The sequence below is a fragment of the Symsagittifera roscoffensis genome, chromosome 7 (genome assembly GCF_963678635.1).
Source record: "Symsagittifera roscoffensis chromosome 7, txSymRosc1.1, whole genome shotgun sequence".
Taxonomy (NCBI): Eukaryota; Metazoa; Xenacoelomorpha; order Acoela; family Convolutidae; genus Symsagittifera; species Symsagittifera roscoffensis.
In genome coordinates, this window is record NC_087068.1 from 20,486,275 (window position 1) to 20,513,535 (window position 27,261).

At 46.7% G+C, this 27,261-nt stretch overlaps 2 protein-coding genes across 2 annotated transcripts in view; both read left to right on the forward strand.

Moving 5' to 3' along the window:
* Positions 1–8,573: 8,573 nt before the first annotated feature.
* The window catches only part of LOC134851945 (spermatogenesis-associated protein 17-like), a 290,103-nt gene continuing 271,415 nt past the window's right edge, over positions 8,574–27,261 (forward strand). Inside the window, exon 1 of the mRNA XM_063868219.1 lies at positions 8,574–8,583. The gene's annotated coding sequence lies outside the window, so the exon portion shown is untranslated. The remainder of the gene's footprint in view (positions 8,584–27,261) is intronic.
* The window catches only part of LOC134850893 (zinc finger SWIM domain-containing protein 8-like), a 32,277-nt gene continuing 31,162 nt past the window's right edge, over positions 26,147–27,261 (forward strand). Inside the window, exon 1 of the mRNA XM_063866667.1 lies at positions 26,147–26,369. Coding sequence (XP_063722737.1) covers positions 26,165–26,369 — 205 coding nt within the window. The 5' untranslated portion in view covers positions 26,147–26,164. The remainder of the gene's footprint in view (positions 26,370–27,261) is intronic.

Genomic DNA, 27,261 nt, shown 5'->3' on the forward strand with positions numbered 1-27,261 from the left:
TTGCAGACTTGAATTTACGACTCGAACCAACGGACTTAAAAAGATCCAACGCGTTCCAAGATAGATTTGGCTCCCAATGAAAGAACGTCATCCTGTGCAAAAATTTAAGGTTAAAACTGTCGAACCAACAACTCAGAATTGCAATAGGACTTCGATTAGGCTCAAAAATGCAAACAGCGTAATTGCGTGTGCGGAGAAGAGGTTACCGAAGATGGTTGGCATGGTATTTCTAAACTCAAAAGTACAGGGAGATTCTCTAAGCATTCAAACCTGAAAGCCCTGATAAAGCAGAGTTTATCTTCTTCTCACATTCCGTCTTTTTTAGAACCACGACACCTCTACAGGACCGATCAGAAGCGACCAGAGGTTTTGACGCTCGTTCCATGGGCTGTTGTTAAGCAGCTCTTGTGGGATGTAATGGTAGTAGACTCCTTAGTTCCGTGTAGGATTAATGCCGGGTCTGTTTATAACCCTGGTACGGCTGCCGCTGAAGCCGAAGCCGAAGAGCAAAAAAATGACAAGTATAAAGATCTAGTAGATGATAGGTATATTTTTTAACCGCCGGCTTTTGAGATCCAGGGCGCGGCCAGCCCCAGCTGAGAAATTTTTTTGAGCAAGCTTTGTGAGAACCTAAGCATAAGCACTGAGGAACCCAGAGCAGGCAGTTTTTTTTAAAACAGAGAATCTCCCTGGCAATACAGATTACGAACGCCGCTTGCGTAATCGGAACAAGAAATGACAAAAAAAACTTTCGACGAAACTGTTTATTTGTAATTTTTGTAATTTATATTTTCTCGTGTCGAGTTGCGTGATCGCCTTGAAGAAATGTAACATTCGCCCTGAAGTACATAACGACGGAAAATAATGCTAGGCTCTAAAACGACTACCCAGCGTCTAAACACAGCTCTACTTGCTTTTCGCCGTCTCTGCCAAAGCCAGTTCTTTTGGTGGTCTTTCTAACATCGGGTCGACAAAAATGTTACTATTTCCGGATTCGATCAGCACACTCTAATTAACTTAATTACATGCAGAAATAGTGAGCTCATGGCTGGATCTCAATAGCCCTAGACGACGAGGTCACTCCTAAAAACAGGGCTACTACTTATTTATTAAATTACTATTGTTTTGTTCAGTAGATAAAAATCATCATCTCAGTCGAAGATGGATCAATCTTTTCCCTTAACTCCTAGCTTCTCATAATCTGAAAAAGAATTTACATGTTCAGCGAGTTCAACTCAGGGCATCTCCAGGAAGCTAAAAGTCTATAAAACACAATTTGAGTTCTCCTCCCGAGACCCCTACGGATTCTGGAATCCGGGGAAATAACGCTGTTATTTCTTTCAGGAAGGCTGGACACGCCGTCCAAAAACCCTTCCTAATTCTCGTCATTCGGTTTGTAACGATTGTAGCTGCACAATCGTTACAACTCGGAATGGTTGTCGGTCACAATAATATTCTTGTGCCAGTCGGTCATATTTGGAAGTTTGGCCTTGAGAGAAGCAAAAAACACTTGATTTTGGAGTGAAATTTAATTTTTCAAAAATTCAAATGGAGCCTGTCATGCACGATTTTCTCGCGATAACTGAAAGTCAAAAAAGAGAATTCAGAACAATCGAGTAACAATCGCGGGAGAGTTGCAAGAAAAATCAGTAGGAAATTGCTATTCGCAATTTCCGTCACAGTAATAACCTAGAGTAGAGCTGTCCCATTCGAAACAGAGACAAGTGTATTCCCACGAACTGGATTATTGTGACTTGACTGGAATATTATTCTAAACTGGACTAGAGTGAACCTTCGGTGGAAAGGTGGATAGCTTGAGTGTCCCAATGGTCCGCATAAAACTGCATTCTAGAGCATAAACTTATTCCTGTTGTTGAAACTAGCAAACATTAAACTCATTTAGTTACACTATTTAATTCTTGAATGCTTACAGACTTAATTACTCCCAATTCTTGAGCGTGCTACAATGTGAGTACCAATTTAAATTTTTAGAGTGTGTTTTATAATTGTTATGTTGAGGTAAGGCGAGTTTTAGGTTGATCCATCTGAAATGGATCAAAGTTCCACTGTCTAATAAAAAGTAACTTAATGGATTGTTCCGACCCGGTTTTTAACGGCGTTCGTGTATTTTGGGTATCTAGAGACCTAAGTATGGGGACGTTCTTAATTCTAGAGTGGGGGGATATTTTAGTAGTAGCCTTTAAGCTGTAACGGGTCGTAGTCTCATGTCACAAACGAACCGAATTGGCTCCGACTGATTTGAGGTAGAAAAACACAAGAGATAGTGTCCCTGACTCTTGAGCCAATGGTTATAGGGCCTATTTTTCTTAAGCCTCATGTGTGACTGCAGTAGACGAATGTTACATAGTGTTTTTATGGCGCTCCTGGGTGTTTACGACATCAAGACTACGGAGTCGAACCCACTTGAGACAGCTTCGGGCTAAATGCCCATTCTAGAGTACCGGCGGTGCGGTTCGACAGGAACGTGCAAACCTTCCGGTTGTACCGTGATAGCTTTTTAAGAAAACTCCAGAAAACTTCCTGGTACGCTCTCCGAACGAGGCTTAGCTAACCGAGTAAAGGGGGGCAACTAGGGGGACAAAAACACGAGCAAAAACACAAAAAGCAAAACAAAAACCAAAAAAGAATAGAAAAAGGAACAAAAACCATAAAACGAAAAAAGACAGTGACTTTGACACCAGATTAGTTGGATCAAACCTTTATATTAATTAAATAGTATACCCATACTGTTTTACAAGTTCGATCGTTTCGATCAACCTAGTAATTTAACCCAGTAACCTTAATAAAGAGCCCGAGTGTGGGGCGTTGTCAAGGGTTTTCAGATAGCTTGGAACTTAGCTGGACAACAAGGACACTTGACTGGAAGAGGTGACCAGCCGAGTGGGAAAGTGGTTCAGGAGCACTTGAGCTGAACCAATAGGAGACTCGACTGGACGAGGTGACCGGCCGAGTGGGAAAGTGGTTCAGGAACACTTGAGCTGAACCAATAGGAGACTGGACTGGAACAGGTGACCAGTCGAGTGGGAAAGTAGCCAAGAAGGATTTGGCAGTTCTCGAGTTCTCAAGTTGGGCAGAACGGGTATCGTCAAAATTCACATTACATTATAGGAAATAAGTGTAAAATTGGATAAGCGATATCCCCCGGTTTTGAGAAACGTTTTTACTTGAGCAGGCCTGGAGACAGGTCTACGGTTTTCTCTTGAGAGGTTTAGCACCCGGCGCTTAAGGTAATTTTTAGGCTTAAGAAGGGGGGGTAGAAAGGGGGGAGGTTAGAAAGGGGGGCTGGTTAGGTTAGAGGTTGGCGGCTGTAAATTGTAAAAAAGGGGGAAATTAGAGTAACTAATTAGTCGACATCGTTGATTTAGTTACATTAGTCATTAACACGCGTTGGTAATAATAAGTGGATATCGAAATTTGAACTTGAGTTAAGGGAGGTACCCTGGTCGGATTGGTAGGGGGGAACGGACGTAGACAATTCTGGTGATACCCAATAAGATTATTAGTTGGGGGGAGGAAAACGCGTGGCAATTAGGTACCAGACAAAATTTTTTTTGACAAAAGGTAGACATTGGTCACCTTTGAATTTTAGGTGGGCTCATCTTTCCGTTTTTATTATTTTTTCTAGCTTGGATTTTTGTTGCATTTTGGTGAGGATTTGTGTTTAGTTTTTATACGAACAGGTGATCACAAGATACCTGCGCACAGGTTTTGGTCTCAAGTTGCTTGGAACATTGAAAGAGAGGTAATTAAAAAGAAATAAGAAAAAGAGGGGTCAGCATTTGGCTTTTAAGAGAGGGTTTTTGGGAAAATTTTACTAGAGCTTGAGTGGTGGCACAAGGTGCAGTGAATCAAGAAGTCCCCATAACGAAGAAGAAAGAGGTCCCACCGCTCAGACACTTGTCAACAGTCTTGGGACAGTGCCAAAGAAGTCTTGGGACAGAGCAGTCTGGGGACAGTCTTGGGACGGTGCAGTCCTGGGACAGTGTTGGACCAAAACAGTCTTGATACAGTCTTGGGACAGTGGTCTTGGGACAGTGGTCTTGGGACAGTGGTCTTGGGACAGTGGTCTTGGGACAAGGGTCTTGGGACAGGGTCTTGGGACAGTGGCCTTTGGATAGGGTCTTGGGACAAGGGTCTTGGGACAGGGTCTTGGGACAAGGGTCTTGGGACAGTGGTCTTGGGACAGTGGTCTTGGGACAAGGGTCTTGGGACAGGGTCTTGGGACAAGGGTCTTAGGACAGTGGTCTTGGGACAGTAGTCTTGGGACACTAGCCTTGGGATAGTAGTCTTGGGACAGTAGTCTTGGGACACTAGCCTTGGGACAGTAGTCTTGGGACACTAACCTTGGGACACTAGCCTTGGGACACTTGCCTTGGGACACTAGCCTTGGGACAGTGGTCTTGGGACACTAGCCTTATACACTGGCCTTGGGACAGTAGTCTTGGGACACTAGCCTTGGGACAGTAGTCTTGGGACACTAGCCTTGGGACAGTAGCCTTGGGATAGTACTCTCAGGACAAGGGTCTTGGGACACTGACGAAGTACTGGGACAGTACCGAACAGTCGTGGGACAGTAGAAAGAAGCCTGGGACGGTACAAAGAAGAGTAGGGACGGTAACTGGAAGTCTTAGGACGGTATAAAAATTGAAGTAAAATTACAATAAGTGTTTGAGACAGATTTAAAACAGAACAACACTAGTCGGAACCCGGTACGGTTGGGACCACAAATAAAGAAAGTTTCAAGAAAGGTTTTTATCACGTTGTACATTTCTTTTTAAAATTCTTTTTCACAAAAGATTTTATTCGTAGAATAGAATTGTGTATATAATAATATTGTAAATACGATCAATTGTAAATAGAAATAATGAGACGGAGTAGGGTACCGGTGCTAGAAAAAAGGTCAAGTGGATCAAACACGAAATATAACTCGTCGCTGCGCGGAACGACATCAAGGGGCCCAGGCAAAACAAAAGATAACTTTTCAGTTAGCATGGTCAACACGAAGAGTGGCACCGAGAGCAAGATGCGAGAAGATGCGAGGGAAAAACAGGTGGAGCCCACAATCGAAATCGACCTAGAGACACCAGACCAGAGCGTAGATGAAGTGGAGAAAAAGACAACGGAATCCACACCGATGCCCCATATGGAAGATCAAAATCCAAAAACCGTGGAGTTTTCGCCGATAGACGCGTTGGAAGACACAACAGGCAATACCCGAGAAACGGTGAAAGATGACTCTCAAGTAAAGAAGACATCTTTTACAGAAAAGTTGGCGATGATGGTCGGAATGAAATCGAACGGCCGAAGAATCACAGACTGGAAGAGCACGAACATTTGGGACAGTGAGCACGAAGGCGACAGAAGCCGACCCAAAGGAAGAACAGGCCAGAACAGAAGAGGCAGCCGAAAACAAGACAACGGCTGTTCATGAAACAGCTGCTCTTGAGCTGGGCGACCTGATGACAAAGCTAAATCAGATCGACAAAAAACTAAAGTATAGTGAGGAAGATAGAAACCTGATATAGAAGGAGTTAAAATACAATAAACACGAATATCTGGATAGTCATTTTAACCTGGCTAAGGCGACAGACGAGAGACTCCAGCAGATGTCGGACAAGGTAGATGCCACCAATGAAGAACGAGATAAGAACATCAAAAAAGATATGCAACAGTTGAAAAACCGATATGATGACGTCAGCAGCCAATTAGGTTGCCTGGAAAAGAGAATGGACATAATGAACAGGAATCAGGCCGAAAGTTCGAGTGCAATACAGGCGAAGTTGGATGCAATCTTGAGAAATTCTACCTCACAAGAAAGACCGGCAGTGGATCGCACGCAAGGCACCAGGGTTGACTTTGTGGAACCACAAAGGAACGAACGGCAATCGACACCGTTGCCTTCAAATAGGGATGCGGTAAGCATAGCACCAACGGTTGCTAAAACAATCATGAAAAATGGGACATCAAACACAACGAGTGGTCCGGGGGACTCGACAGCTAGCAGCAACGCAGGTCCGGATGCCATGACGTGGGCAAACACTTGGGAGATGATGAACAGGACTATAGAGGCCTTCGCCACGAGTAACACTAACTCGAGCAATAGGAGAGACGGAAAATCAAGAAAAACTTTCAAGAAGCCAAAAGAATTCAAAGACGATTCAGATGGATGCATTGACACGTGGGTGGAAGTGATGAGATTACATCTAGAGCAGGATAACTTAAATGATGAAAGGCAAGCATGCACAGCCATACTCAGCAACCTGGAAGGCACGGCATTGAAATGCGTGGTTGCAAAGAAAGAAGAAGAACGCGACACCGCGGACAAAATCTTCGAAATATTGCTGAATCGATTCGGATCAGGCATGAAGGGTCACCAAGCGATGATGCGATTTGAAAAGAGAAGGCAGAGGGACGACGAGTCAATTGATCGGTTCCTAGATGACCTCGAGAGCTTGAGAAGAAGGAGTGACCCGGAGGAGTCGACAAACAGAAGAAACTTTAGCATTGCCTCGAAGTTCATTGATGGGGTAAAAAGTGATGACTTAAGAACAATGTTAGCAACATACTACACATTGTCGAAAGACAACGCACCGACCCCAGAGGAAATGAGACAGAAATCGAGGGAATACATGCTGATGAAACCCAAGAAATACTCATATTCAGAAAACAGGAACACGCAAGGGGGAAGTCAACCCCAGAGGTCGTCATGGTACAAGCCGAGAGATGACATGGACAAGCGCAGATCATGCGCGAACTGCGGGTCGGCGGATCACCACGTGGCTGACTGCACAACATACAAACAAGGCATGAAGAGTCTAGGATATGCACCGGATGAGGAGGACATGAGCCAGATGGAGGAACACGAGTACTATAAAGGCTTAATCATCAAGATAGGCGCAAGATGCTTCTTCTGTAACCAGGAGTGGCACTTCAGAATGGATTGTACCTTGTTCTGGGAAGCGGCCAAGGACCAGAGTCACCCCAAACACAAGTTGGCATTAGCGGCAGTGCAGAATCAGCGGAATAGACAAAACGAGTTTGAATCGAAGAACTTAGGAGCACCAAGCACGGAATTGCCGACGAAGACAGTGAAAGCTGTAACACATGTTAATGGTGCGATAGAATCCGCGGCCGGGAACTCTCTAGAGATAAATTATGAGAAAGCGGCGACGGAAGCAATTGCCAAAGTGAAACAGGATCTGGCTGCGAAAGAAATAGAGCAACGACTAAAGCTGGAGATCGAAAGACAAAATTTTAACGAAGCATTAACCGGATCGAACCAAACACCAGAGGCTGTACCGGGCTCAACAAAGACGGGGAATTGTAACACTGTAAAAATGGTGACGGGAAAGCCATTCGGCATATCGAAAATTGGGGCTAGAATAATGTCGATAATCACAGTGGGCGGCCACGAGGTAACCAGAAACTTGAGCGAACCGAGCGACCAGACAATAATGCACATTGACGTGTACGCAGATTACTTGAACTGTATAAGCCCACAAACGACTTCTAGAGCGTTGAGAGCACTACTCACGAGAGGGGGCAGCAAGTCGGTACGTGTTGATAACAGGTATACTGAAGCTTATGGTCCACACGAGGTGATGCTAAATATAGATGGGATCAACATCTATACCAAGACAATGATAACATGTGACGAAGACCTAATTGGGCAGATCTACGTAGGGAAAGAAGAGTTGAAAGTGAGATCGATTGGACACTGCGCCATGCTTGAAGAAGATGCAATGCACATCGGGACAGAGGCAGATGTGACAGGGCACGTGCTAGATATAAGTGGCAAAAAGACTCAGTTGCGTGGGTTACTTGATACGGGAGCAGTCTTGAGCGTCATACCAATCGAAACTTGGGAAAGGATGGGCTTTGACAAAGGTGACTTGATAGACTCGAGAATACGGCTGTCAGCTGCAAACAAGGGGGCCCTTCGGGTGCTGGGCAGGACGCCGATAATAGCCCTCAATTTGGGGGAACGTAACCTGTGGATGAGCTTTATCGTGGTAGAAAACCTAGATGAATCTGACCAATTCATTTTGGGCAGAGACTTCATCAGGAATTTCGACGTAACGATTGATCTAAATAACGCAATGTTCAGGATACGGAACCCGGATAGGAGGTACGCAATCAAACCGGTAAATTTAATAATGGCAAATGAAAACAAAGCAACGGTATTCTTGAGTAGGAGGGTGAGGCTAAAAGCTAATGAAGCGGCAATCGTAAGCTTGAGGAGGAAAAATTACAATGAACTAAGTGACAACAAGCAAGTGTGTATAGTTCCGAATCCTAATAGTCAAAGTGCTGCTGTTTTAGGAAGATCATTCTCGATAACGAAGAGCAGCCTCTGCGTCAGTGTCTTGTTGAATACCCTTGATATACCGATCACGATACAGAGAGGGAGGAAACTGGGATATTCTTTACCGGTTAAAACTAGATATGAAACGATTGAGAACTCAAAACAGAATGAAGTTGTTGATTGTCCCAATCACAGGGACAAAATTTGTATCTTGAGACGGTTGCAGAAAATAAAAGATTCTTCAGGTCTTATTAAATCACTTAAGTCAGAAACGGACGATGGGCTGTCGAGCTGTTCGAACTTTCCAGAGCGACCCACACTAGATGAAATGCAAACTGATAAACCGGTTCTGCCGGAGATTGAACATTTGAGGGGCAAACTGAAAGATGAACAGCTCGAAGCCATCAAGGACGTACTAGAGCGGAACGAGGAAGTTTTTTCGAGGCATAAGGCGGATATCGGGTGTTGTTATTTCGTTGAGCATGAAACAGAACTTGAGGAAAACGCGGTACCACACAGGGAGGGGGCGAGGCGCATGACCCCACACAAATCGGACGCGTGTAAAAAAGAGATCGAGACGTTACTAGAGTATGACATGATAGAACCATCCAAGTCACCGTGGGCGTGTGGAGTAGTGATGGCCAAAAAGAAAGGCGACCAGTTGAGGTTTTGTTGTGACTTTCGATACCTGAACTCCGTCACGGTGAAGGGTGCCTATCCCATACCTAGGATTGATGAGAGCCTCTCGAAGTTAGGTGATGCAAAATTTCTTACGACTCTTGATTTAGGCTCGGCCTTTTGGCAAGTACCACTGAGGAAGCAGGACAGGGACAAGACAGGGTTTGCTTGCGAGTTGGGTCTGTTTCAATGGAAACGGATGCCGTTTGGACTCTGCAATGCCACAGCCACGTTTCAGCGGTTGATGGCACACGCGCTGATAGGCGTGACGAAGAAGTATGGCAACCTGGTAATGTGCTACGTGGACGACGTGGTATTAGCCACGCCAACACTGGAAGACCACATTGAGAGACTTGACGAAGTGTTTGCATGCATGAAGAGGTCGGGGCTAAAGTGTAAACCATCAAAGTGCGAGATACTCAAGGACTCAATAAAATACTTGGGCAGGATGGTAGACAAGCACGGCATCAGACCTGATACGGACGCCGTGGAAGCAGTCCTGACCTGGAAATCACCCAAGACAGAGCACCAGTTGATGAGCTTCCTGGGTTTCGCTAACTATTATAGAGAATTCATCAAAGGCTATGCGGACAAGGTATACCCGATGCAACAATTAATGAGACACAAGGGCAAGAAGTTCACGTGGAACAACGCAGCAGAAGAGTCATTCCAGAGAATAAAGAAAGAGCTATGTGAGGCACCAGTACTGGGTATGCCGACTGAGAAAGGGATGTACGTGCTGGACACGGATGCGTCGGTAGTCGCGATTTCTGGGATTCTCCACCAAGAACAAGAATGGAATGGGGAGACAGTTTTGAGACCAATAGCGTACGGGAGCAAAGTCCTGAGCGACACGGAAATGAAGTACGGAGCACCGAAAGCAGAGATGTTCGCGGTGGTTACCTTTGTCGAGAAATACAGGGCATACCTGGGCAGTGAGCCATTCAAGTTGCGAGTCGACAACCGAGCACTGAGCTGGCTGAAAACGTACTCAATGGACCAAAGTTACATTGGGAAATGGATAGTTCGCCTGGACGGATACAACATGATAATTGAGCATAGAACACGAGATAAACATCAGAATGCCGACAGCTTGAGTAAGAAGACGGAGTTCTATGAGAGACAAGAGCAAAGAGAGGCAGACAGACCTGAAATCAAAGATGGCTTCTCCTTCATGGACAAGGAAACGTACGACAGTCTTCCACTCACGAGATGGCTGGACAAGTCAGGCAAACCGATAGAAAATCATCCTGAATTGCCTAAAGAGCCTCCAGAGAAGACCATCTTGAAGAGGAGCAAGAGGATTCCGATTGAGATAATACTCAAGTCGAAGATCGTGAAGGAGACGCTCAAGGCAAAAGGCTATGATCTTAACCAGGTAGAAGCAGGAACTGCACAGATAGATGATGACTTAATGAGGTTGCTCGAGAAACTATCAGATGATAAGCCCGTGGTCCAAGAGAAGGGTCAAGAGGAACCGGAAGTCACTATACTTCGGAGAAAAGAGACAGTGAACGATACTGACTCATCAAGAGGAAGCGTCACTGACAGCAAAGATGTCGTGCGGTCACTAGTTGACAAAATCCCCGAAAATGTTCTGGAGCAGACCAAGGTTAGGAAAAAGAAAGTGACGTTCAAAGAAGATACTGAACACCTGGGACTAGGTCAAGAGTCCGGGGAGTGTTCCAGGTTCACGGAAGAAGGAACCGGAGAAGGAAAATTGTCCGGAGAGCGTGAAGGATGGGATGAAGACTCGGATGAGAGCAGCGAAAACCAAGACAATCTGTGCATGATATTGGCGGAAGAGAAGACCAGGCACCACGACAGGGAGTTACAGACGGATCCATCTTCAGGAACATACAACATGGACATACAGGAGATGCGAGGTGGTGAGGAACTTGAGAAAATTGCGGTTGCAAGGAAACCATTCAGGGAATTATCATGCAACTCAAACATCAGAACGAATCTGGTACCAGAAGATGATATGAAAATCGTGAAAAGGATGATATGCGTGAAGCTGAGCGACGACATCCACAACCCTGGTGAGATGAATGGACAGATCATGGCGCTAAAGGAGCATGTCAAGGCGAGATACAGGCTGTCAGACCTAATAAGAGCCCAACAGAATGACAAAATGACAAGTAATCTCTCCAAATTGATCCAGTCGGGGGTCAAGGAAAAGGGGGAACTCGAGGAGGACAGCTACAAGATCTTGAGCCAGTTCTACAAAGAAAAGAAAGACTTACTCTACCACACAGCTGATGGGGTGGTAGCATGCAAAAGGAAAGATGAGGAGAAGATATTACACAAACACAACCTCATCATACTACCGCAATTGTATCAAACGGAGGTGCTTTTCAGATCGCACGACCAGATGGGACACCAGGGGATAGATAAAGTACAACAAAGGATACTTCACAGGTTTGATTGGCCAGGAATGAGAAAAGCTTGCGAGAGGTGGGTGAATGCCTGCCTAGCATGTCTCCAGGTAAAAGACCCAAGGAAGATGAAGTTTCCCCTCAAGTCTGTCTAGAGCTCAATGAAGTGGTGCAGATAGACCATCAAAAAATCTGCATGACAGAGTCGGGATATAACCAGATACTGGTTATAATAGATCACTTCACAAAGTTGGCGGAAGCGGTTCCGTGCCAGACAGCCTCGGCCGAAGAGACATGTGATCATCTGATAACGCATTGGATATCGCGGTATGGTTTTCCAATGACTTTCCAGTCAGATAACGGTAAAGCTTTTGTGGGGGACTTGACAAAAGAATTGATGAAGAGATCGCACATTGCTCAAGCACATTCGACAACCTACCATCCACAGACCAACGGGTTGGTAGAGAGACAAAACAGGACACTGGTCAACATGTTGAGGGTGTACTGCTCAAGATACATGACGGACTGGGATAAATACCTGCCACAGGTAGTAGGGGCCTACAAAAGTACACAACACTCAACGACGGGCATCAGTCCCTTCATGATGTTGACGGGCAGGGAGAGAGCAATGCCTCTGACATTCTTTTACCCGGAATACGAAGGGAAAAGGACGTCGCCTCAGGCATACGTGAAAGAAGCGATCAAAAGACAACAGGAGTTGAACGAGCTATGCAGGAGGAACACGGCGCAAGCGCAAATGAGGCAACGCAGAAAATATGACGAAAAAATATTACAAGCGAAGCCATATGAAGTGGGCCAATACGTGTGGGTCTTCCAAAATGTCATACCGCCCAAGGGAACAAAGAAACTACTCAAGAAGTGGAGGGGACCATTCATGATAACGGAAGTTCATCAACAAGGACGGTTCTATCGCTTGAGTACTGGGCGAGCGGCACATTATGAAAATCTGAAGCCTCACGTCCCGTCCCCGGAGGATTGGTGCATACCGAAGGACATGGAGGGTCTTGAGTACCTGGTGGTAGAGCCAGCGTGTGAAGTGAATGAAAAAGGCACCAGAGAGAAGAATGATGGTAATGAGAACTTGAGTTTAGACGACAATGAAAAGATAGAAGTGGAGTCTGAAGCAGGATCATTTGTAGAAGAAGACTGGAACGACCCGGAGCAAGATGAGGTGCCAAAGTGGATGGAGCCAGATCGACCAATACCACCGGGGACCAGGACTGGCAATCGTAAACGGACCGGCATGAGGTACAACAGGTAGGGGGATGACTTCTTGATCGATAAGATACAGCCAGACAAATTGGGCGAGGAACTACTGAGTGCAGGCGAACTGGAAGCCGAAGAGGAATGGCAGGTCATTGACGATGGTGGACACTATCCGCAGGAAGACTACTCGACGCCAGAATTGGAGACGGATCTCGAACAGAGTGAGATAGAGAGGAGGGAGAACACGAACTTGAGGATACTAGAGTGGATGCGCGATGTCAAAGACGAGAGCCGCGAAGGACAAAGCATTCAACAAGTCGACGTATCATCGGCAAAGTATATGAAGGCAGAGGACCCTCTTTTCGGATGGACGGCAACAGTTAGGCCACTGGAAATTCCTCCGGACAATTCAGAACCGACAACATCGACGGGGACGTCGATAAATATTTTTGTCCGGGGAGTGGGGGTAGGACTTACCCACACCGAAAATTTGATGATAAAGAAGCTCAAGGAAGTGAGAGAAACAAGCAAATTGGAACTGGAAGAAGAAGAGCCAGAGCCTACCATAGGTCGGAATTTCAAAAAGAAATTTGAAATACCCAATGAGTACTCGGAAAACATCATGATAACGGATAGCGACTTCATCCTGTCAAACAGGACTAGCGCGATCTGCATCACGGCGGACATGAGTTTCAAATCAAGATTGGAGGCTGACTTCAGAAGAGAGTACCAGAACGTGAAGTTTCTGTTCAGACAGAGACCAGGACTGGGAGGGATGGCAGCGCTTCCACCATCAGTAGCACAAGTCCCGGGCAAATATCTGTGCTTCCTAGTGACGAGGGTCAATGACAGGAACACAATTGATCCCGAACACGTGATGTTGGCACTAACAAGACTACGAGACTTCATGATTGAAAGAGGAATAACGGAGGTCTCAATGCCGGTGTATGACCCAAACAGGGGCAAACTGAGCTCGAGGGAATTGTACGCTATCCTACATGTAGTCTTTGCGGAAACTGAGATAATGGTGTATCTGCACAAAAAATACTACTTGAGCATCGCCTGAGTTGGGGACACGGGGTCTCGAGTTGGGCGTGAGGGAGGAGTCTTGAGTTAGGTACTGGGGTGCGGCACAGGTAAAGGGATCTTAAGACGTGATTGGCATGACAATTGAATTTTAAAAAGAATTAACGGTGCTAAAACATAAAATGAATCTGCATGCTTTTAAGGAAATTACAATTGAATTGTTTTAAGTAGAATGAAAATGATAAGATTTTAACCATACTGGTGAAAAGGGGGGTCTCTAGGTTAGGAACATGACTTGTGAAGTTTTAATATGGTTTCTGTTTTCAGATCAAGTTTGAAAAACAAAATTGAAAATCCAACTATACTCTAGCGAGAAACAGAAAGAGAAATCTTAATTGAACTCGCGATAATCGACACCTACAGCAAGTGTTTGCAGGGGAACATTTCTAGAGAATTCTTGAGTGGGGTAATACTTGAGTCGGTAAGGTAATTCTTGAGCTGGTTAATACATACTTGGATACATCCCGAAGTCACAAGAATGGCAGACAGATTCTGGAAATCCATGCCCGCGGCCCTGAAGAAGCGTGCTCTTGATGAGCTGTACAGACGCCTGAGGGACCTGGATTATACCCAGATAGACGAGAGAATGGCGGTAATGCTGAATGCCATCCTCCAGTTGGAAGACCAGGGTGAATGCAGGGAGTCTGCGACGGAGGCTGTCTTGATGATCGGCTACACCACCGAGGGTATATCAAACCAAGAACACGCCAGATGGGTGTCTTGGAATATGGATGGAGGAGTAAGGGGCTTTGACTTGGCAAGGAATCCTGGCCTGAGTAACAATACCGAATATGGCGCAGGGGAATTCCCACTACCAACTAGGCCAACAGCAAGATCTACAGGCCAGAGCTCGAGTAAGGTGCTATCGATGACGCGAGCACAACAGACGACCGAGGCATACCCGGATCTTGGTGTTCTAAAGAAAGAGCTCGAGAAGACGCAGAAGGAAAGGAATAAGGCGAACCTCGATCGGGATCAGGCAAAGCTGGATCGGGAGAAGGTTCAGCTGGAAAGGGACCAGGCAGTCAACGAGCGAGATCAGACTCTGAGGTTGCTTGAGATGCTAAAGGCTGAACATCAGCAGGAGCCAAGGGTGCGGGAGAATGCCGCGAATTGTGAACAACTGAAGTCGGAGTTGGAGAGAATAGAACAACGACAACGCGAACTTGACGCACAGAAGGGAGCCAGGCCGAAGGAGCGAGTGGTTACCAGCTCGAGACCAGAGTCACGCATGGAGGTGGATGAAGTCCCCAGAGCAAGAGCACGGTTCAACCTTGACCGCGAGGCCCGAGAACACATGAGTGAAGGGTTGGAAGTCTGGATACCGAACGACGCAACGTCTTCCTTGCGTAGCCTAGAGACGCAACCCGTACGCCCACTGATGGACGTGGTGCTGCCGGGATATACCCCAACCTCGACCTCGAGTGACAGTCAGGTGAGCGGCGGCTCATCGCGTCTGAAAGAGCTGGGCGAGAAATTACGGCAGAAAAGTCGTGAAAGTTCGGCAAGACCGGAGCTTCCCCCAACTTGGAGGGAACAGCCGGTCAGGAGCGTCGTGATCTCGAGTTATAAGAAAAATACAGAGAAGAGATACCACAGGCACAATCGGCTGGATTGGAGTGCGGAACAGAAAGCCAGGAGGGACTGCTTTCATGATGCAGCCTGGGTGGAGTATCTTGCGCCACCCCGTGTGCCAGAAGGTGCGGTCCACCTGATCATAGGGGACAGCCTAGTGCGGGTGTTGACCCGCATCCAGTCGCACTGGCAGACAGGAATCTTGAGTTTCGCTGGAGCTGCCACGCCACAGATGTTGGCGACGCTTGAGATGCTAGGGATGACTAAAGTGTACACGGTGACCCTGATGATCGGGACTAACGATGTATCAAGGGGAGAAGCGAGGAAAATAACGAGGCTGCACGACAAGATGAGCTGCCTTCTTGAGGAGCTGAGGATCCAGATGGACCCCATCCTGTTGACGGTATGTACTGTCCCCTAAAACATGATGTTTGATCAGCACGCCTTGGAGATGAACGAGAAGGTGCGGAACCTAAACAAGGTGATCCGAGATATCCACCGGAAAAGTGTGCTCCCAGTCAGACTGTTAGACGTGGCGGAGCGCATGGAGAAGAAGGGATTTCCTGAAGACACCTCCAATGATGGAATCCATTTCGATAGACCAAGGGGAGCGGAGTGGCTGAACGACGTCTTCCAAGAACACATAAACACGCTAGAGGCGGATCTGCTAGAGACAGCCCAATTCACATTAGGACCACCTCCGAACCCACAATTCCTTGCCTCAAGGGCCTTGTCTGGTCGCTTGGGACCGAGAGTTGACACTAGAGACAGTTCAAGGAGCAACCAGACCAGATTGCAGAGTGCCACGCCAATGGAATCTGAGGAGGTGACGTCATCAACACCTCCAGGCTCAGCGATATCCTCAGTGGTAGTGGCAGAGAGCAAGCGGGAAAAGAGGTCTATGGAGACCGCTCGCTTGAGATATCCTGAGAAGGTGAAAGGGCTGGACCTAGAGGGTTTGGAATGCAGGCGAGAATTGGCGGAGACCCTGGGGATTGAACGAGTGTCGCACGAGGATTTAAACAGACATCATTGCGTGGACTGGTTGAAAGCTCATGAGGCGCACTTCTCGAGAACGAAATTGATGGAGACCGCGGATCTGACCGGAATTCCCACAAAAGCGATCATGGGACCCATTAACTACAGACCTCTCAAGCTGTTGGGGAGTCCTGGACTCATAGCAGAACCCCCCAAACACCGAACGAGCATCGCCAGGATCAGGTTGGCGACGCCGGCCCAGTTGAAGGTGGTGGACAAGCTGCTCAATCCGGGGGAATGGAATTGCCAGATGCCGCTTACGAAGGCTCGAAATTGGCGGAAGATCCCAGGTACGGGAAGCCCTGTGGGAGCACCCAGCTGGCCAAAACCCTGGCAGTTTATGATAGAGCGAGATTCGTCATTGTGGCGGGATCGGACTTCGAAGGAACGTCTCCTAAGTTGTTCTGGCCGGAGACTCTGATATACTCTTTGCCAGGAGCTGAATTAAACCAGATGTTAACTCTGGTGGTGGCAATAAAGTCGGAGATGCCCTGTGAGCCTGAGCTGCTATTGTTTGCAGGAATGAATGATCACCTGCACGCGATGGGACTTCTTGACTAGCTGAAGGGCAATGAAATTCCGACATCGAGGAAGATATGGGAAGCCATTCAGGCGTTGTTTGCAGCGATGAATGAAGTGCAAGAGAATGTTGTCTCGAGATTTGGATCCAAGACGAAGGTGGTGTTCACCACATCCCCTGGATACGCGAATATGCCACCCGCTCTGCAATTCGTGTACGCGGTCTTGATTCTAATAGCAGAGGGGAACGAATGGCGGATTCTAATGGCAGCCCCCAATCGGGAGTTTCAACCATCGAACCTGAGGCTTCGCAAGTCAGAATTGGCGGCGGCATGGAAGGACATATCTCATGCACTGAGGGGCTTTTATGGACTAGCCGACATCCTGATCGTATTAGACGAGGTGCTCTTGCTAGAGATATCGAACTTTGCCAGGCAACTTAAGTTCAGCCCAGTCATCGGGGATGATCACCCGGCGATAAGCCAATTGACGGCCAGCTTGTGGTTTCGGAGCATGGAAGTGAAGATCACAAATTCCACCAGCAAGTCTAGAGGCCCGAGTAACGAGAGAAGAAATGTGGCCGAGACGGAAAAGCAATTAGAGTCAATGAAATATCGCTTGACGCAAGAGAATGGCTGGTGGCCATTTTTGACACCAAGGCTGGAGAACGCCACGAATAAGACGAGGGAGGAAGCACCACCCCTCTTGAAACAAGTCTGGAGTTTCTGGAGAAACAACTGGAACTGGCCGAAGTGAGAGACATGACGGTGGCTAGATTTGTCTCGGCCGCCAATGAAGTGACGATTGGAGAGTTCTGGAGAGAGCACGCCAAGGGTGAGCTGAGGACTTCCCTTGGCGTGCAATTACCAGTCATCGGGGACGATCACCCGGCGATAAGCCAATTGACGGCCAGCTTGTGGTTTCGGAGCATGGAAGTGAAGATCACAAATTCCACCAGCAAGTCTAGAGGCCCGAGTAACGAGAGAAGAAATGTGGCCGAGACGGAAAAGCAATTAGAGTCAATGAAATATCGCTTGACGCAAGAGAATGGCTGGTGGCCATTTTTGACACCAAGGCTGGAGAACGCCACGAATAAGACGAGGGAGGAAGCACCACCCCTCTTGAAACAAGTCTGGAGTTTCTGGAGAAACAACTGGAACTGGCCGAAGTGAGAGACATGACGGTGGCTAGATTTGTCTCGGCCGCCAATGAAGTGACGATTGGAGGGTTCTGGAGAGAGCACGCCAAGGGTGAGCTGAGGACTTCCCTTGGCGTGCAATTACCAGTCATCGGGGACGATCACCCGGCGATAAGCCAATTGACGGCCAGCTTGTGGTTTCGGAGCATGGAAGTGAAGATCACAAATTCCACCAGCAAGTCTAGAGGCCCGAGTAACGAGAGAAGAAATGTGGCCGAGACGGAAAAGCAATTAGAGTCAATGAAATATCGCTTGACGCAAGAGAATGGCTGGTGGCCATTTTTGACACCAAGGCTGGAGAACGCCACGAATAAGACGAGGGAGGAAGCACCACCCCTCGTGAAACAAGTCTGGAGTTTTCTGGAGAAACAACTGGAACTGGCCGAAGTGAGAGAAATGACGGTGGCTAGATTTGTCTCGGCCGCCAATGAAGTGACGATTGGAGGGTTCTGGAGAGAGCACGCCAAGGGTGAGCTGAGGACTAGGAGGGATCATGAGATTCTCAAGTTCTTGAGTCCTTGCTGGGAGAAGGAATTCATGGCAGGAATGTTCGGCACCACGGCGACTATCTTTGGAGCCTTCGTGCAGGAGATACTGGGCATGCCCATCAGCCTGCTCTTGGCTTTGTATCTGGTCTACCCCAGATACTTGTTCAACATGGGCCCAGCATACATGTTTAGTCGAGGAGTAGAAACACTTCGGGTTGATGGGTATCTGGCACTATTACTCTTGACCCATGGGGAATTGGTGTCGTTTCATCGATTGATGGAATATGGAGAGCCTCTGTCTATGGGGAGAGTCCACTCGAGCATTGAAACCTACTCCTACAAGTGTGCCGCAGGGTTGAAGACGTTGTTAGTGCAATACCTCATGATGCAGAATCGGCACATGACGGGTGAAGATGAGAATCCAACCTCGAGAGAAGAATGGAAGAAGATGAATAGAGGGATGCCTCTGTTGACGGACCTATGCCTGGCAATGAGGTCGGACCCTATGGGGATAATCCGATGTCTAGAGGAGGTGGTGACCTGCATTTATGGTCCAGCAGTGACGTACGCATTCCCAGATCCCCTGGTGACAACGTATCGTCACTCGGTGACGCACTTGAGTCTCATCAGCATACTGGATGGGACGGCGCTCAATTGGTGTCAGCAGGAGGTGCTCAGAGCGCGAATGAGCAACACGGTACTCTTTGGAAAAGTGAAAGATGCCGAGCTGATAGTGTACAACTTCAGGGGGCAAATGCAATGTAGAATGGGAGGCAAGCGAGAGGGCCCCATCGAAACGTATCCCAAGTTTTGGAACTTGAACCCATTGACGGCAGACGGGCGAGAGATCTTGAGGATTCCTGCTTGGAAGGAATGCTTTGCACTAGTCAAGAGGGAGCTGGAGGCCATAATGGAGAAAGAAATCCTTCCAGTCGCCATGCCTGAGTTCCCGATAGTCAGGAGGATGACCTTGGGAATGAACAGTCCCTTGGTAGTTCCCTCCATAATGGCGAGGATGACGACGGAGGAAATGCAGAAGTATTTCACTGATGGCTGGGACCCCCTGTTCATCGGCTACACGGCGGCGGTCTACTTCCATACTAGCGAGGCGAAGATAAATTCGTGGACGACGCAAGCGAAGAAGATGAGAGGTTCGCAGCCCCCCGGATATGAGGTGCGGAAGGTCTTGAGAGCTCTTGAGCAGGAAGGACTAGAGAACATGCTACCAATATGGGATGATGGCAGGATGATCATGATGGAGGGGCACGTCGCATTGGTGGACGACATGAAACTTGCAACAAGAAAGTACAGGGCACCCTATGGTTTAGAACAGGTGGAAATGAGACAGGAGGGAAAAGAACTAGATGCAGCAGGCCAGCTTTACGTAGCCCTGACGGAATACAAAAAATTGGACCCTGTGACACCATCACCACTGTCAGTGAACACGCCTGGAGACAAGAGGAGTGGACCCGTGGAGGACCGGTTCAAAAGAATTCTCGAGAGAAGGAGAAATGAGTCAGAAGAAGAGAGCATGGATGAAACTCTCAGTGAAGCCGGTGAGGACATGGAAGTGGGGAATACGCCTGAACCAGGACCATCAGGGGAGGAGCTCACCACTCAAGAGCTGTTGAAAGACCTGAGCGAGGAGAATTGGGCAGATACTGCCACTCCACCTCTGACTCCGTCCCCCCGGAAGAATCTGGAATTGCCATTGGCAAGTGAGACCTCCAATATGGGGATGATACTCTTGAGCTCGGAGGAAAGGGAAAAGAACACTTTCGAAGGGAACAGGGACATGTTCCTGGGGTCCCTGAAGGACGATGCTTGGCAGGAGTTCTTAAAAGAATTCAATCAAGAAGTGGGCAGCGAGACGACGCTGGACAAATTCAAGGAGGAACTGTGGGACACAGTCGTAAGGTTTGGAGAACCGCTTCTGATAGGAACGGGCCTGGATGAGAAGGCGAGAAAAGAGCTGCTGAGCAAGCTGATAGAGCTGAGGAATTCACGATCGAAGACTAGAGAAGAAAAATGTGAGGACAGCTCTACTCTGAAACAAAAAACTGTAGATAAAATAGTTGATGATGTAAAAAGGGATAAGGTTGGGACTAGTAATATGATTAAAAGTACTAATATCCTTAAGGCTCGATCAGGGGGGAGGCAAGAGTTGGAAGGACTGGAGGTAGACAGAGAGGTTGAATCAGTGATGATAGCCACAACACCCTCAAGCAGAGATGTGAAGACCCGCAAGAGGAAGAGAGAGGTGGAGGGATTGGGTAGTCCTTCAGTGGATGCGGAAGGAAAACTTGAGAGAGACGGCGCCCATGGTTTTGGCTCGATGCAAGACGACGGCATATAAGAGCAGCTCGGAGCTCAGAAGACCACTCGAAGTAGAGGGGGAAATAGAGGCTTCCACCAGTTCGACGTCGGAGGAAGACTTCAAGCCTCAGAAGATAAATGTAAAGAGAGGCTCAACAAACGGACAGACATGGGAAGTGGATGTCGGCAAAGAATGGATCTCGAAGGCACACCAGGCCACGGGCAAGCAAGTGACGAGTGATCCATTGGAGAGGAACAAGACGAGGAACACCTGCCGGACGTGGTGGGTGGCCCTCGAGACATTGAAGAAAATGGAGGACTGCTTGAAGAAGTTGGACAGTGGAGTAGCTCGCAAGCGACGCAATTGGGCCACCCAGCAAAAGGCCGAGGTTAATAAAATAGAAATGGCGAATCAGCTGAAGAGGTCCTGGCAGAACTTGTTGAAGGATCATTTTGAAGAGGCAATGAGGACACCCTCATCAGCACCGCCATTGATGGCGAATCCCTTCGTTAGAACTGCGGGACAATTAATGTTCACCTGGAGTCTGGTGGGAATAGAGTTGGAGACATTGACCTCGTATGACAGGCTGAAGTTGGGAGGCAAGAAGCTAGATGTCTATCAAGCACTGATGCAACACGTGGCCAGGGATAATTCAGGCTTGAGCCTGGCTAGGAGGAAGGACGCCACATGTTTCTTGAGATGGATAATGTCAATGATGTCTGACAGCACAATCTTGGCATGCCACCAAAGAGCGAGCGGAAGTAAAACCGTGGAAAAAAGAGTCTCAACGATCATCTTAAACGTGTATCAGAGTACTGGTATAGAAAAAGAAGATGGTTCCAGACTATCCCTAGAGAACCACAGAAAGCTGGACGAGGTACGGAGAGTTTATAATAAGAAGTTCGAACAAGAGCATGATGTTCACCGTAACCTGGCCTCGTCAGAGCAGTACTCGAGACCCAGCGAGAAGGGGGAATACCAATACGTGTCAGGAGTGATGGGAATAGCCTACAACCCCTTCTTAGACTCAGAAACTGGAGGCGCTCACAGGAACCACGAGGTGGCGGAGCTACTGAAGTTTTGGACAGAAAGAATAATGGAAATAGACGCGGTGGAGAAAGAGGGGCCGAGCCTGGGCCTGATTCTTGAAAAAACACCGGAGGTGGTGAGCATACCGCGCTCGAACAAGAGAGTTGAAGTGAACATGGGTGATGGCAATGGCTTGCTGATCACGAACTTGGGAGTGGTATGGAAGTTACTAAGACCCTCCTGGTGCCCACATCCCCACGCGAGTCTGATCGAGGAGACCACCGAACGGGTGAGGTTAGCTCCAACGGAAGATGAAGATTTGGCAAAGTTGAGTGTGGTGCACAAACTGATCTTACCTCAGATGAAGGAGTCAGGCGAGAAGACGAACAGTCTCGAGTCAGCCAAGAAGATGGAGCCGGGTAGCTGTCTGGATTCTACGTGTGGGAGTGGAGAGCACACCTGCGATGGACGATCATGTGTCAGGGTATTGTCCTTTCAAAAAGAAGATCTGGTTACTTGGTTTGAAGACATCACAGAAAGGGAGAAAAGTGAAGTGCAAATAGTTGCGGAGTGTTACGCGAGAACTACGGTGAATATAGCGACAGCTCTCGGATTCTTCTCGAGAATGTGTAGTCTGCAGTCACTGGAGAGGCTAGAGTCTGAACACCAATTAGTGACGGCGTTGAGCGTGGAATCATGGCCGGGAGTGTTGCAGGTGACTCAAAAACATATCCGGAGCTGGAAGGTTGGTCTCGAGGCGGAAATGGGGTTCCCATGAGCGAAGCTTATGGCCTACCATTGAACGCAAAATCCCTGATAGGATCAATGATGGCCAATTTGTGCGGAAGCCACTACCCACTGCACATGGCGATGGTGGAAGCATCCAGCCAGAGAATATTGGTGGACAAGGCCTTCTCAGTGCCCAAGTGCGTGAGGTTGGCTCGGATATCGCATCACTCGCACAAGTTGTTGAAAAAAATCAGAGGGACAGTACCAAAAGAATTGAGAGATGACTTGAGTGAAATCTGGGGAGAAGAACTTTCGAAGTTGGAGAGTGAGAACACAAGCGATCACGAGAGACAAAACGTGATCGGAAAACCTGTGGGAGGTGCTCCAAACATGGAAGATAACGACACGATGCATGAGAAAATGATAGAACTTGAGCCTCTCTTGGAAGCCTCGGGGGAGCGTAACCTCAGGAGCATTGAGATCACCCATGGAGAATGCCCATGCCACTGTTTGGCACAAACGGTGTGGTATCCAGATCACAAGAACCTTTGCCTGGTGTGGGATATGGAAGAAATTCGGTCGATCGGACTACCGGATCACCGGCAGAAGGTGACGCTCTTAGTAGTGAGTACGATGTTGGCTCTGAGATGGATAGAAGAGAATATAACGAAGTATCGGGAAGCGACGACGCCAACGGCTGAGTCAATATATGCGATAGACTACAGCAGGAGACTAGAGTTGTTTGAGACTGCGTGCAAAGTATTCGCCATACCAACGGAAGTCAGACACGTATGGAGCCATTTGAGGTACTTTCCATGGTTTCGGGCGACGCTGACGTCTTGGTTGTACATGACAACGAAAAATCACATGAGAAAGCATCAAAAGGAGTATCGACAGTTCCAGGCCGAGATTGGGCCGGAAGCTTTCAAGAGACCCCTGTTAACCCATCGAAATGCGATCACGACAGGATGGAAGAGAGTGGGTAAAATGTCTAGAGACAATACCAAAGCGAGGGAATCGATACTAGAGGAGGACCTGGCGAAGAACGTGAGCTTGAGCCTGCACAACTCCTTTTGTTTGAACCGGGAATCTAGGGTGAAGGCACTACCCAACCAGGCAAAGAGGTTGCAGGAGCAAAGAGAATAGATGCGATCCTATGAACAGCTGAAGGCTTGGGAGGAGATCGTGATTAGCTCCGATGATGAAGAAGAACTGTTGAGACAGTTTGCCGTATCTAGTACTTCAGGGTGCGGCACCTCCAAGGCGAAGGGTGAGAGATGAGTGGATGGTTCGAATGGATCTTGAGTCTTGAGAGGGAAGGGGGGCTTGAGTGTGGATCCGGGTGAAACCTGGGTTCACGAAAAAGAAATTTTAACAAATCAGATATTGTTATTAATATGCTATATCTATTATATAAATCAAAATGCTGCATGACAATTTCCTAATTGAATGGGACAAAAGAAATTTTAAATAATTGGCTTGAAAAGCGAGAATTCATAGGTGCAGGTGTGTGCAGATTTTGATTGCTGTTTAGCGATAGTGTGAAAACTTTACATGGCCGTGAATTTTGGGGTGTAGATAAGCTTAAGTCTGCTGCAAACTTCTGTAAATGACCACTGGCACTGTACCTTGAGCAACACTCTGTTTTTGGGCAGACGACAGCACGCGATGAGGACATCTATCTCGAGTCCGGGGAGTATGTGCCAGTCGGTCATATTTGGAAGTTTGGCCTTGAGAGAAGCAAAAAACACTTGATTTTGGAGTGAAATTTAATTTTTCAAAAATTCGAATGGAGCCGGTCATGCACGATTTTCTCGCGATAACTGAAAGTCGAAAAAGAGAATTCAGAACAATCGAGTAACAATTGCGGGAAAGTTGCAAGAAAAATCAGTAGGAAATTGCTATTCGCAATTTCCGTCACAGTAATAACCTAGAGTAGAGCTGTCCCATTCGAAACAGAGACAAGTGTATTCCCACTAACTGGATTTTTGTGACTTGACTGGAGTATTATTCTAAACTGGACTAGAGTGAACCTTCGGTGGAAAGGTGGACAGCTTGAGTGTCCCAATGGTCCACATAAAACTGCATTCTAGAGCACAAACTTATTCCTGTTGTTGAAACTAACATACATTAAACTCATTTAGTTACACTATTTAATTCTTGAGTTGCTTACAGACTTAATTACTCCCAATTCTTGAGCGTGCTACAATGTGAATACCAATTTAAATTTCTAGAGTGTGTTTTATAATTGTTATGTTGAGGTAAGGCGAGTTTTAGGTTGATCCATCTGAAATGGATCAAAGTTCCACTGTCTAATAAAAAGTAACTTAATGGATTGTTCCGACCCGGTTTTTAACGGCGTTCGTGTATTTTGGGTATCTAGAGACCTAAGTATGGGACGTTCTTAATTCTAGAGTGGGGGGATATTTTAGTAGTAGCCTTTAAGCTGTAACGGGTCGTAGTCTCATGTCACAAACGAACCGAATTGGCTCCGACTGATTTGAGGTAGAAAAACACAAGAGATAGTGTCCCTGACTCTTGAGCCAATGGTTATAGGGCCTATTTTTCTTAAGCCTCATGTGTGACTGCAGAAGACGAATGTTACATCTAATCGTTCGTATTTCTCGTCTGACTCCCTCTGTCTAACTTTTATGTCGTTGAGAATTTTCTTCTTCGGTTTTTGTCGTTTTCAATGTGTGCGAAATTTCGACGTTTCACGTGTCTTTCTTTTCGAACGAATTTTTGAAAATTAACATGTTAGCTCAAACTAACCCTTCCTCGTTGGTTAAAATGCACGATTAATCACTAATTCGTTTAAACCGTTAATCTTCCCACTCCGATGTCACCAAAAAAATGATGTCAACACTTGTCATCTTCTTTTATCATTATCACTTCCATATCTAGAAAATTCCAAGGATTTTGACTGGAATACGTGATGAAGGGACTCCTGACTGTAACCTCGGTTACTATGATACTTTTGACCTTCTGATTAAATAAAAAGAAAAAAATCAAAAGCCGTTGAGTGCATGAATCCCTCGTTGTCTATACCCAGTTGTCTGCAACAATTTCAACACCTAATCTTCCTCTCCGCTTACCTAGGTTTTTTTTGCACTTGCCCTGACTGTCTTATTAGAACTCAAATCATTCAAATGCTCAGAAACCCTCTTCTCATCTGAAGTAAAAGACTATTATTTTTTCAAAAAATGAGAAAACTTTCTTACATTGGAAATGTTTGTTTTTGCGCGACAAGACCCGAGCTACTAAAGACATGTAGCGAAGCCTTGTTTTTAAAACCCTAGCCGGTACTAACGAAATAATGCGATCATTCGACCGGTCCTAGATTACACTGCCCCAGCGTGTTCACGAGCAGACGATACTATCTCCTTTCAAAGTTTTTAACATAAATTTTTTGGCGCGTTTAAAGATTTACTTCGTAATTTTAGATCTGCTCTAGCAAGTGGTCTGCTGTACGGCTAGTCTGATTGTAGATGCTAGCGCAGAAATTTCTTATATCATGACCTAGATTAGACGACTTATAAGTGTTTTTTTTTCAGATATGTCATATTAGTTGAGGCTATGAATATTTTCACTATCGGTGCCGTTACGGGCACGACTTTTGGGGAACGGGAATCGATATTTGAGGATTCTGACAGATTCGAAGAGGAGTCTTTAGATTCAACCACAAGTGACCAAGATATGTCACATATAACTTGGAGAGGATGGAATCAAAGTCAGGCTATCCGTGTACAAGCTTTTAATGATCTGGAATCTGGAAGCTCAGGTTTGTTTTGTTTCCTTTGGAGTTCACTCTTTTAAGTTAATTCACTGAAGACAATTTTAAGAAAGAGGAGATATATAGCCAGGCGCAATATATGACATTGCGTTGTTTGTTTATTTTATTGGCTTCAAAGGTTTCGTTTTATTTTACATTGGTTTTGTGCCCTCTTACTAGGTCATGTGAGTTAATAATTGTCTGAAGTGAGTGTTTTTTTGAGGGAGGGAAATTAATATCTTTTCCAGTTTCAAATTATGAGTGATTACCTTTGCGATAAGCAAGGTTATTGCAATAGGATACTAGACCTTTTTTTCCCCGTACATAACTTCGTTCACAAGACTCATCATATATGGACTTCTGGACTCATCTCTAGGGTGCCTTTTTTCATATTTAATTCAAATTTCTTAGCGTTCCCGGCTCTTTTAGCCTGTAATTATTGAGTACGCATGGGAAGCAAAGGTCTTTTGGAATCTGACCTGGAAACATCAGACATCGCAGCCAGAGCACAGAAGATCAGCGACGTACTCAAAGCCCCAGCAGGTATAGAATGGGGCAGCGACCGTGAAACTCGCATGACTCAGTGCAACTGTTAGATCTGTCACCAACTACTGCTGCCTCGATCATCAAAGACTACCACTGGAAACGACTCCCACTGGCTCAGAACAAAGCAATCGGAATAATAAAAGGATGCTACAACAGTAGTAGGCAGTACCAAAAAATTAACCCAGGGGAAGGGGGGTTGAGCTTGGGCACGAAAAGGAACAGGAGGAAACTTTTCTAGATTATTCTAGAACGTTTAAAAACGGATCATGAATTCTAGAACGTTTCAAAACGGATCATAAACATAAATTCTATTTTACAATACTCCAGAACATTTTGCTCCTGCTCGTTTCCGCGC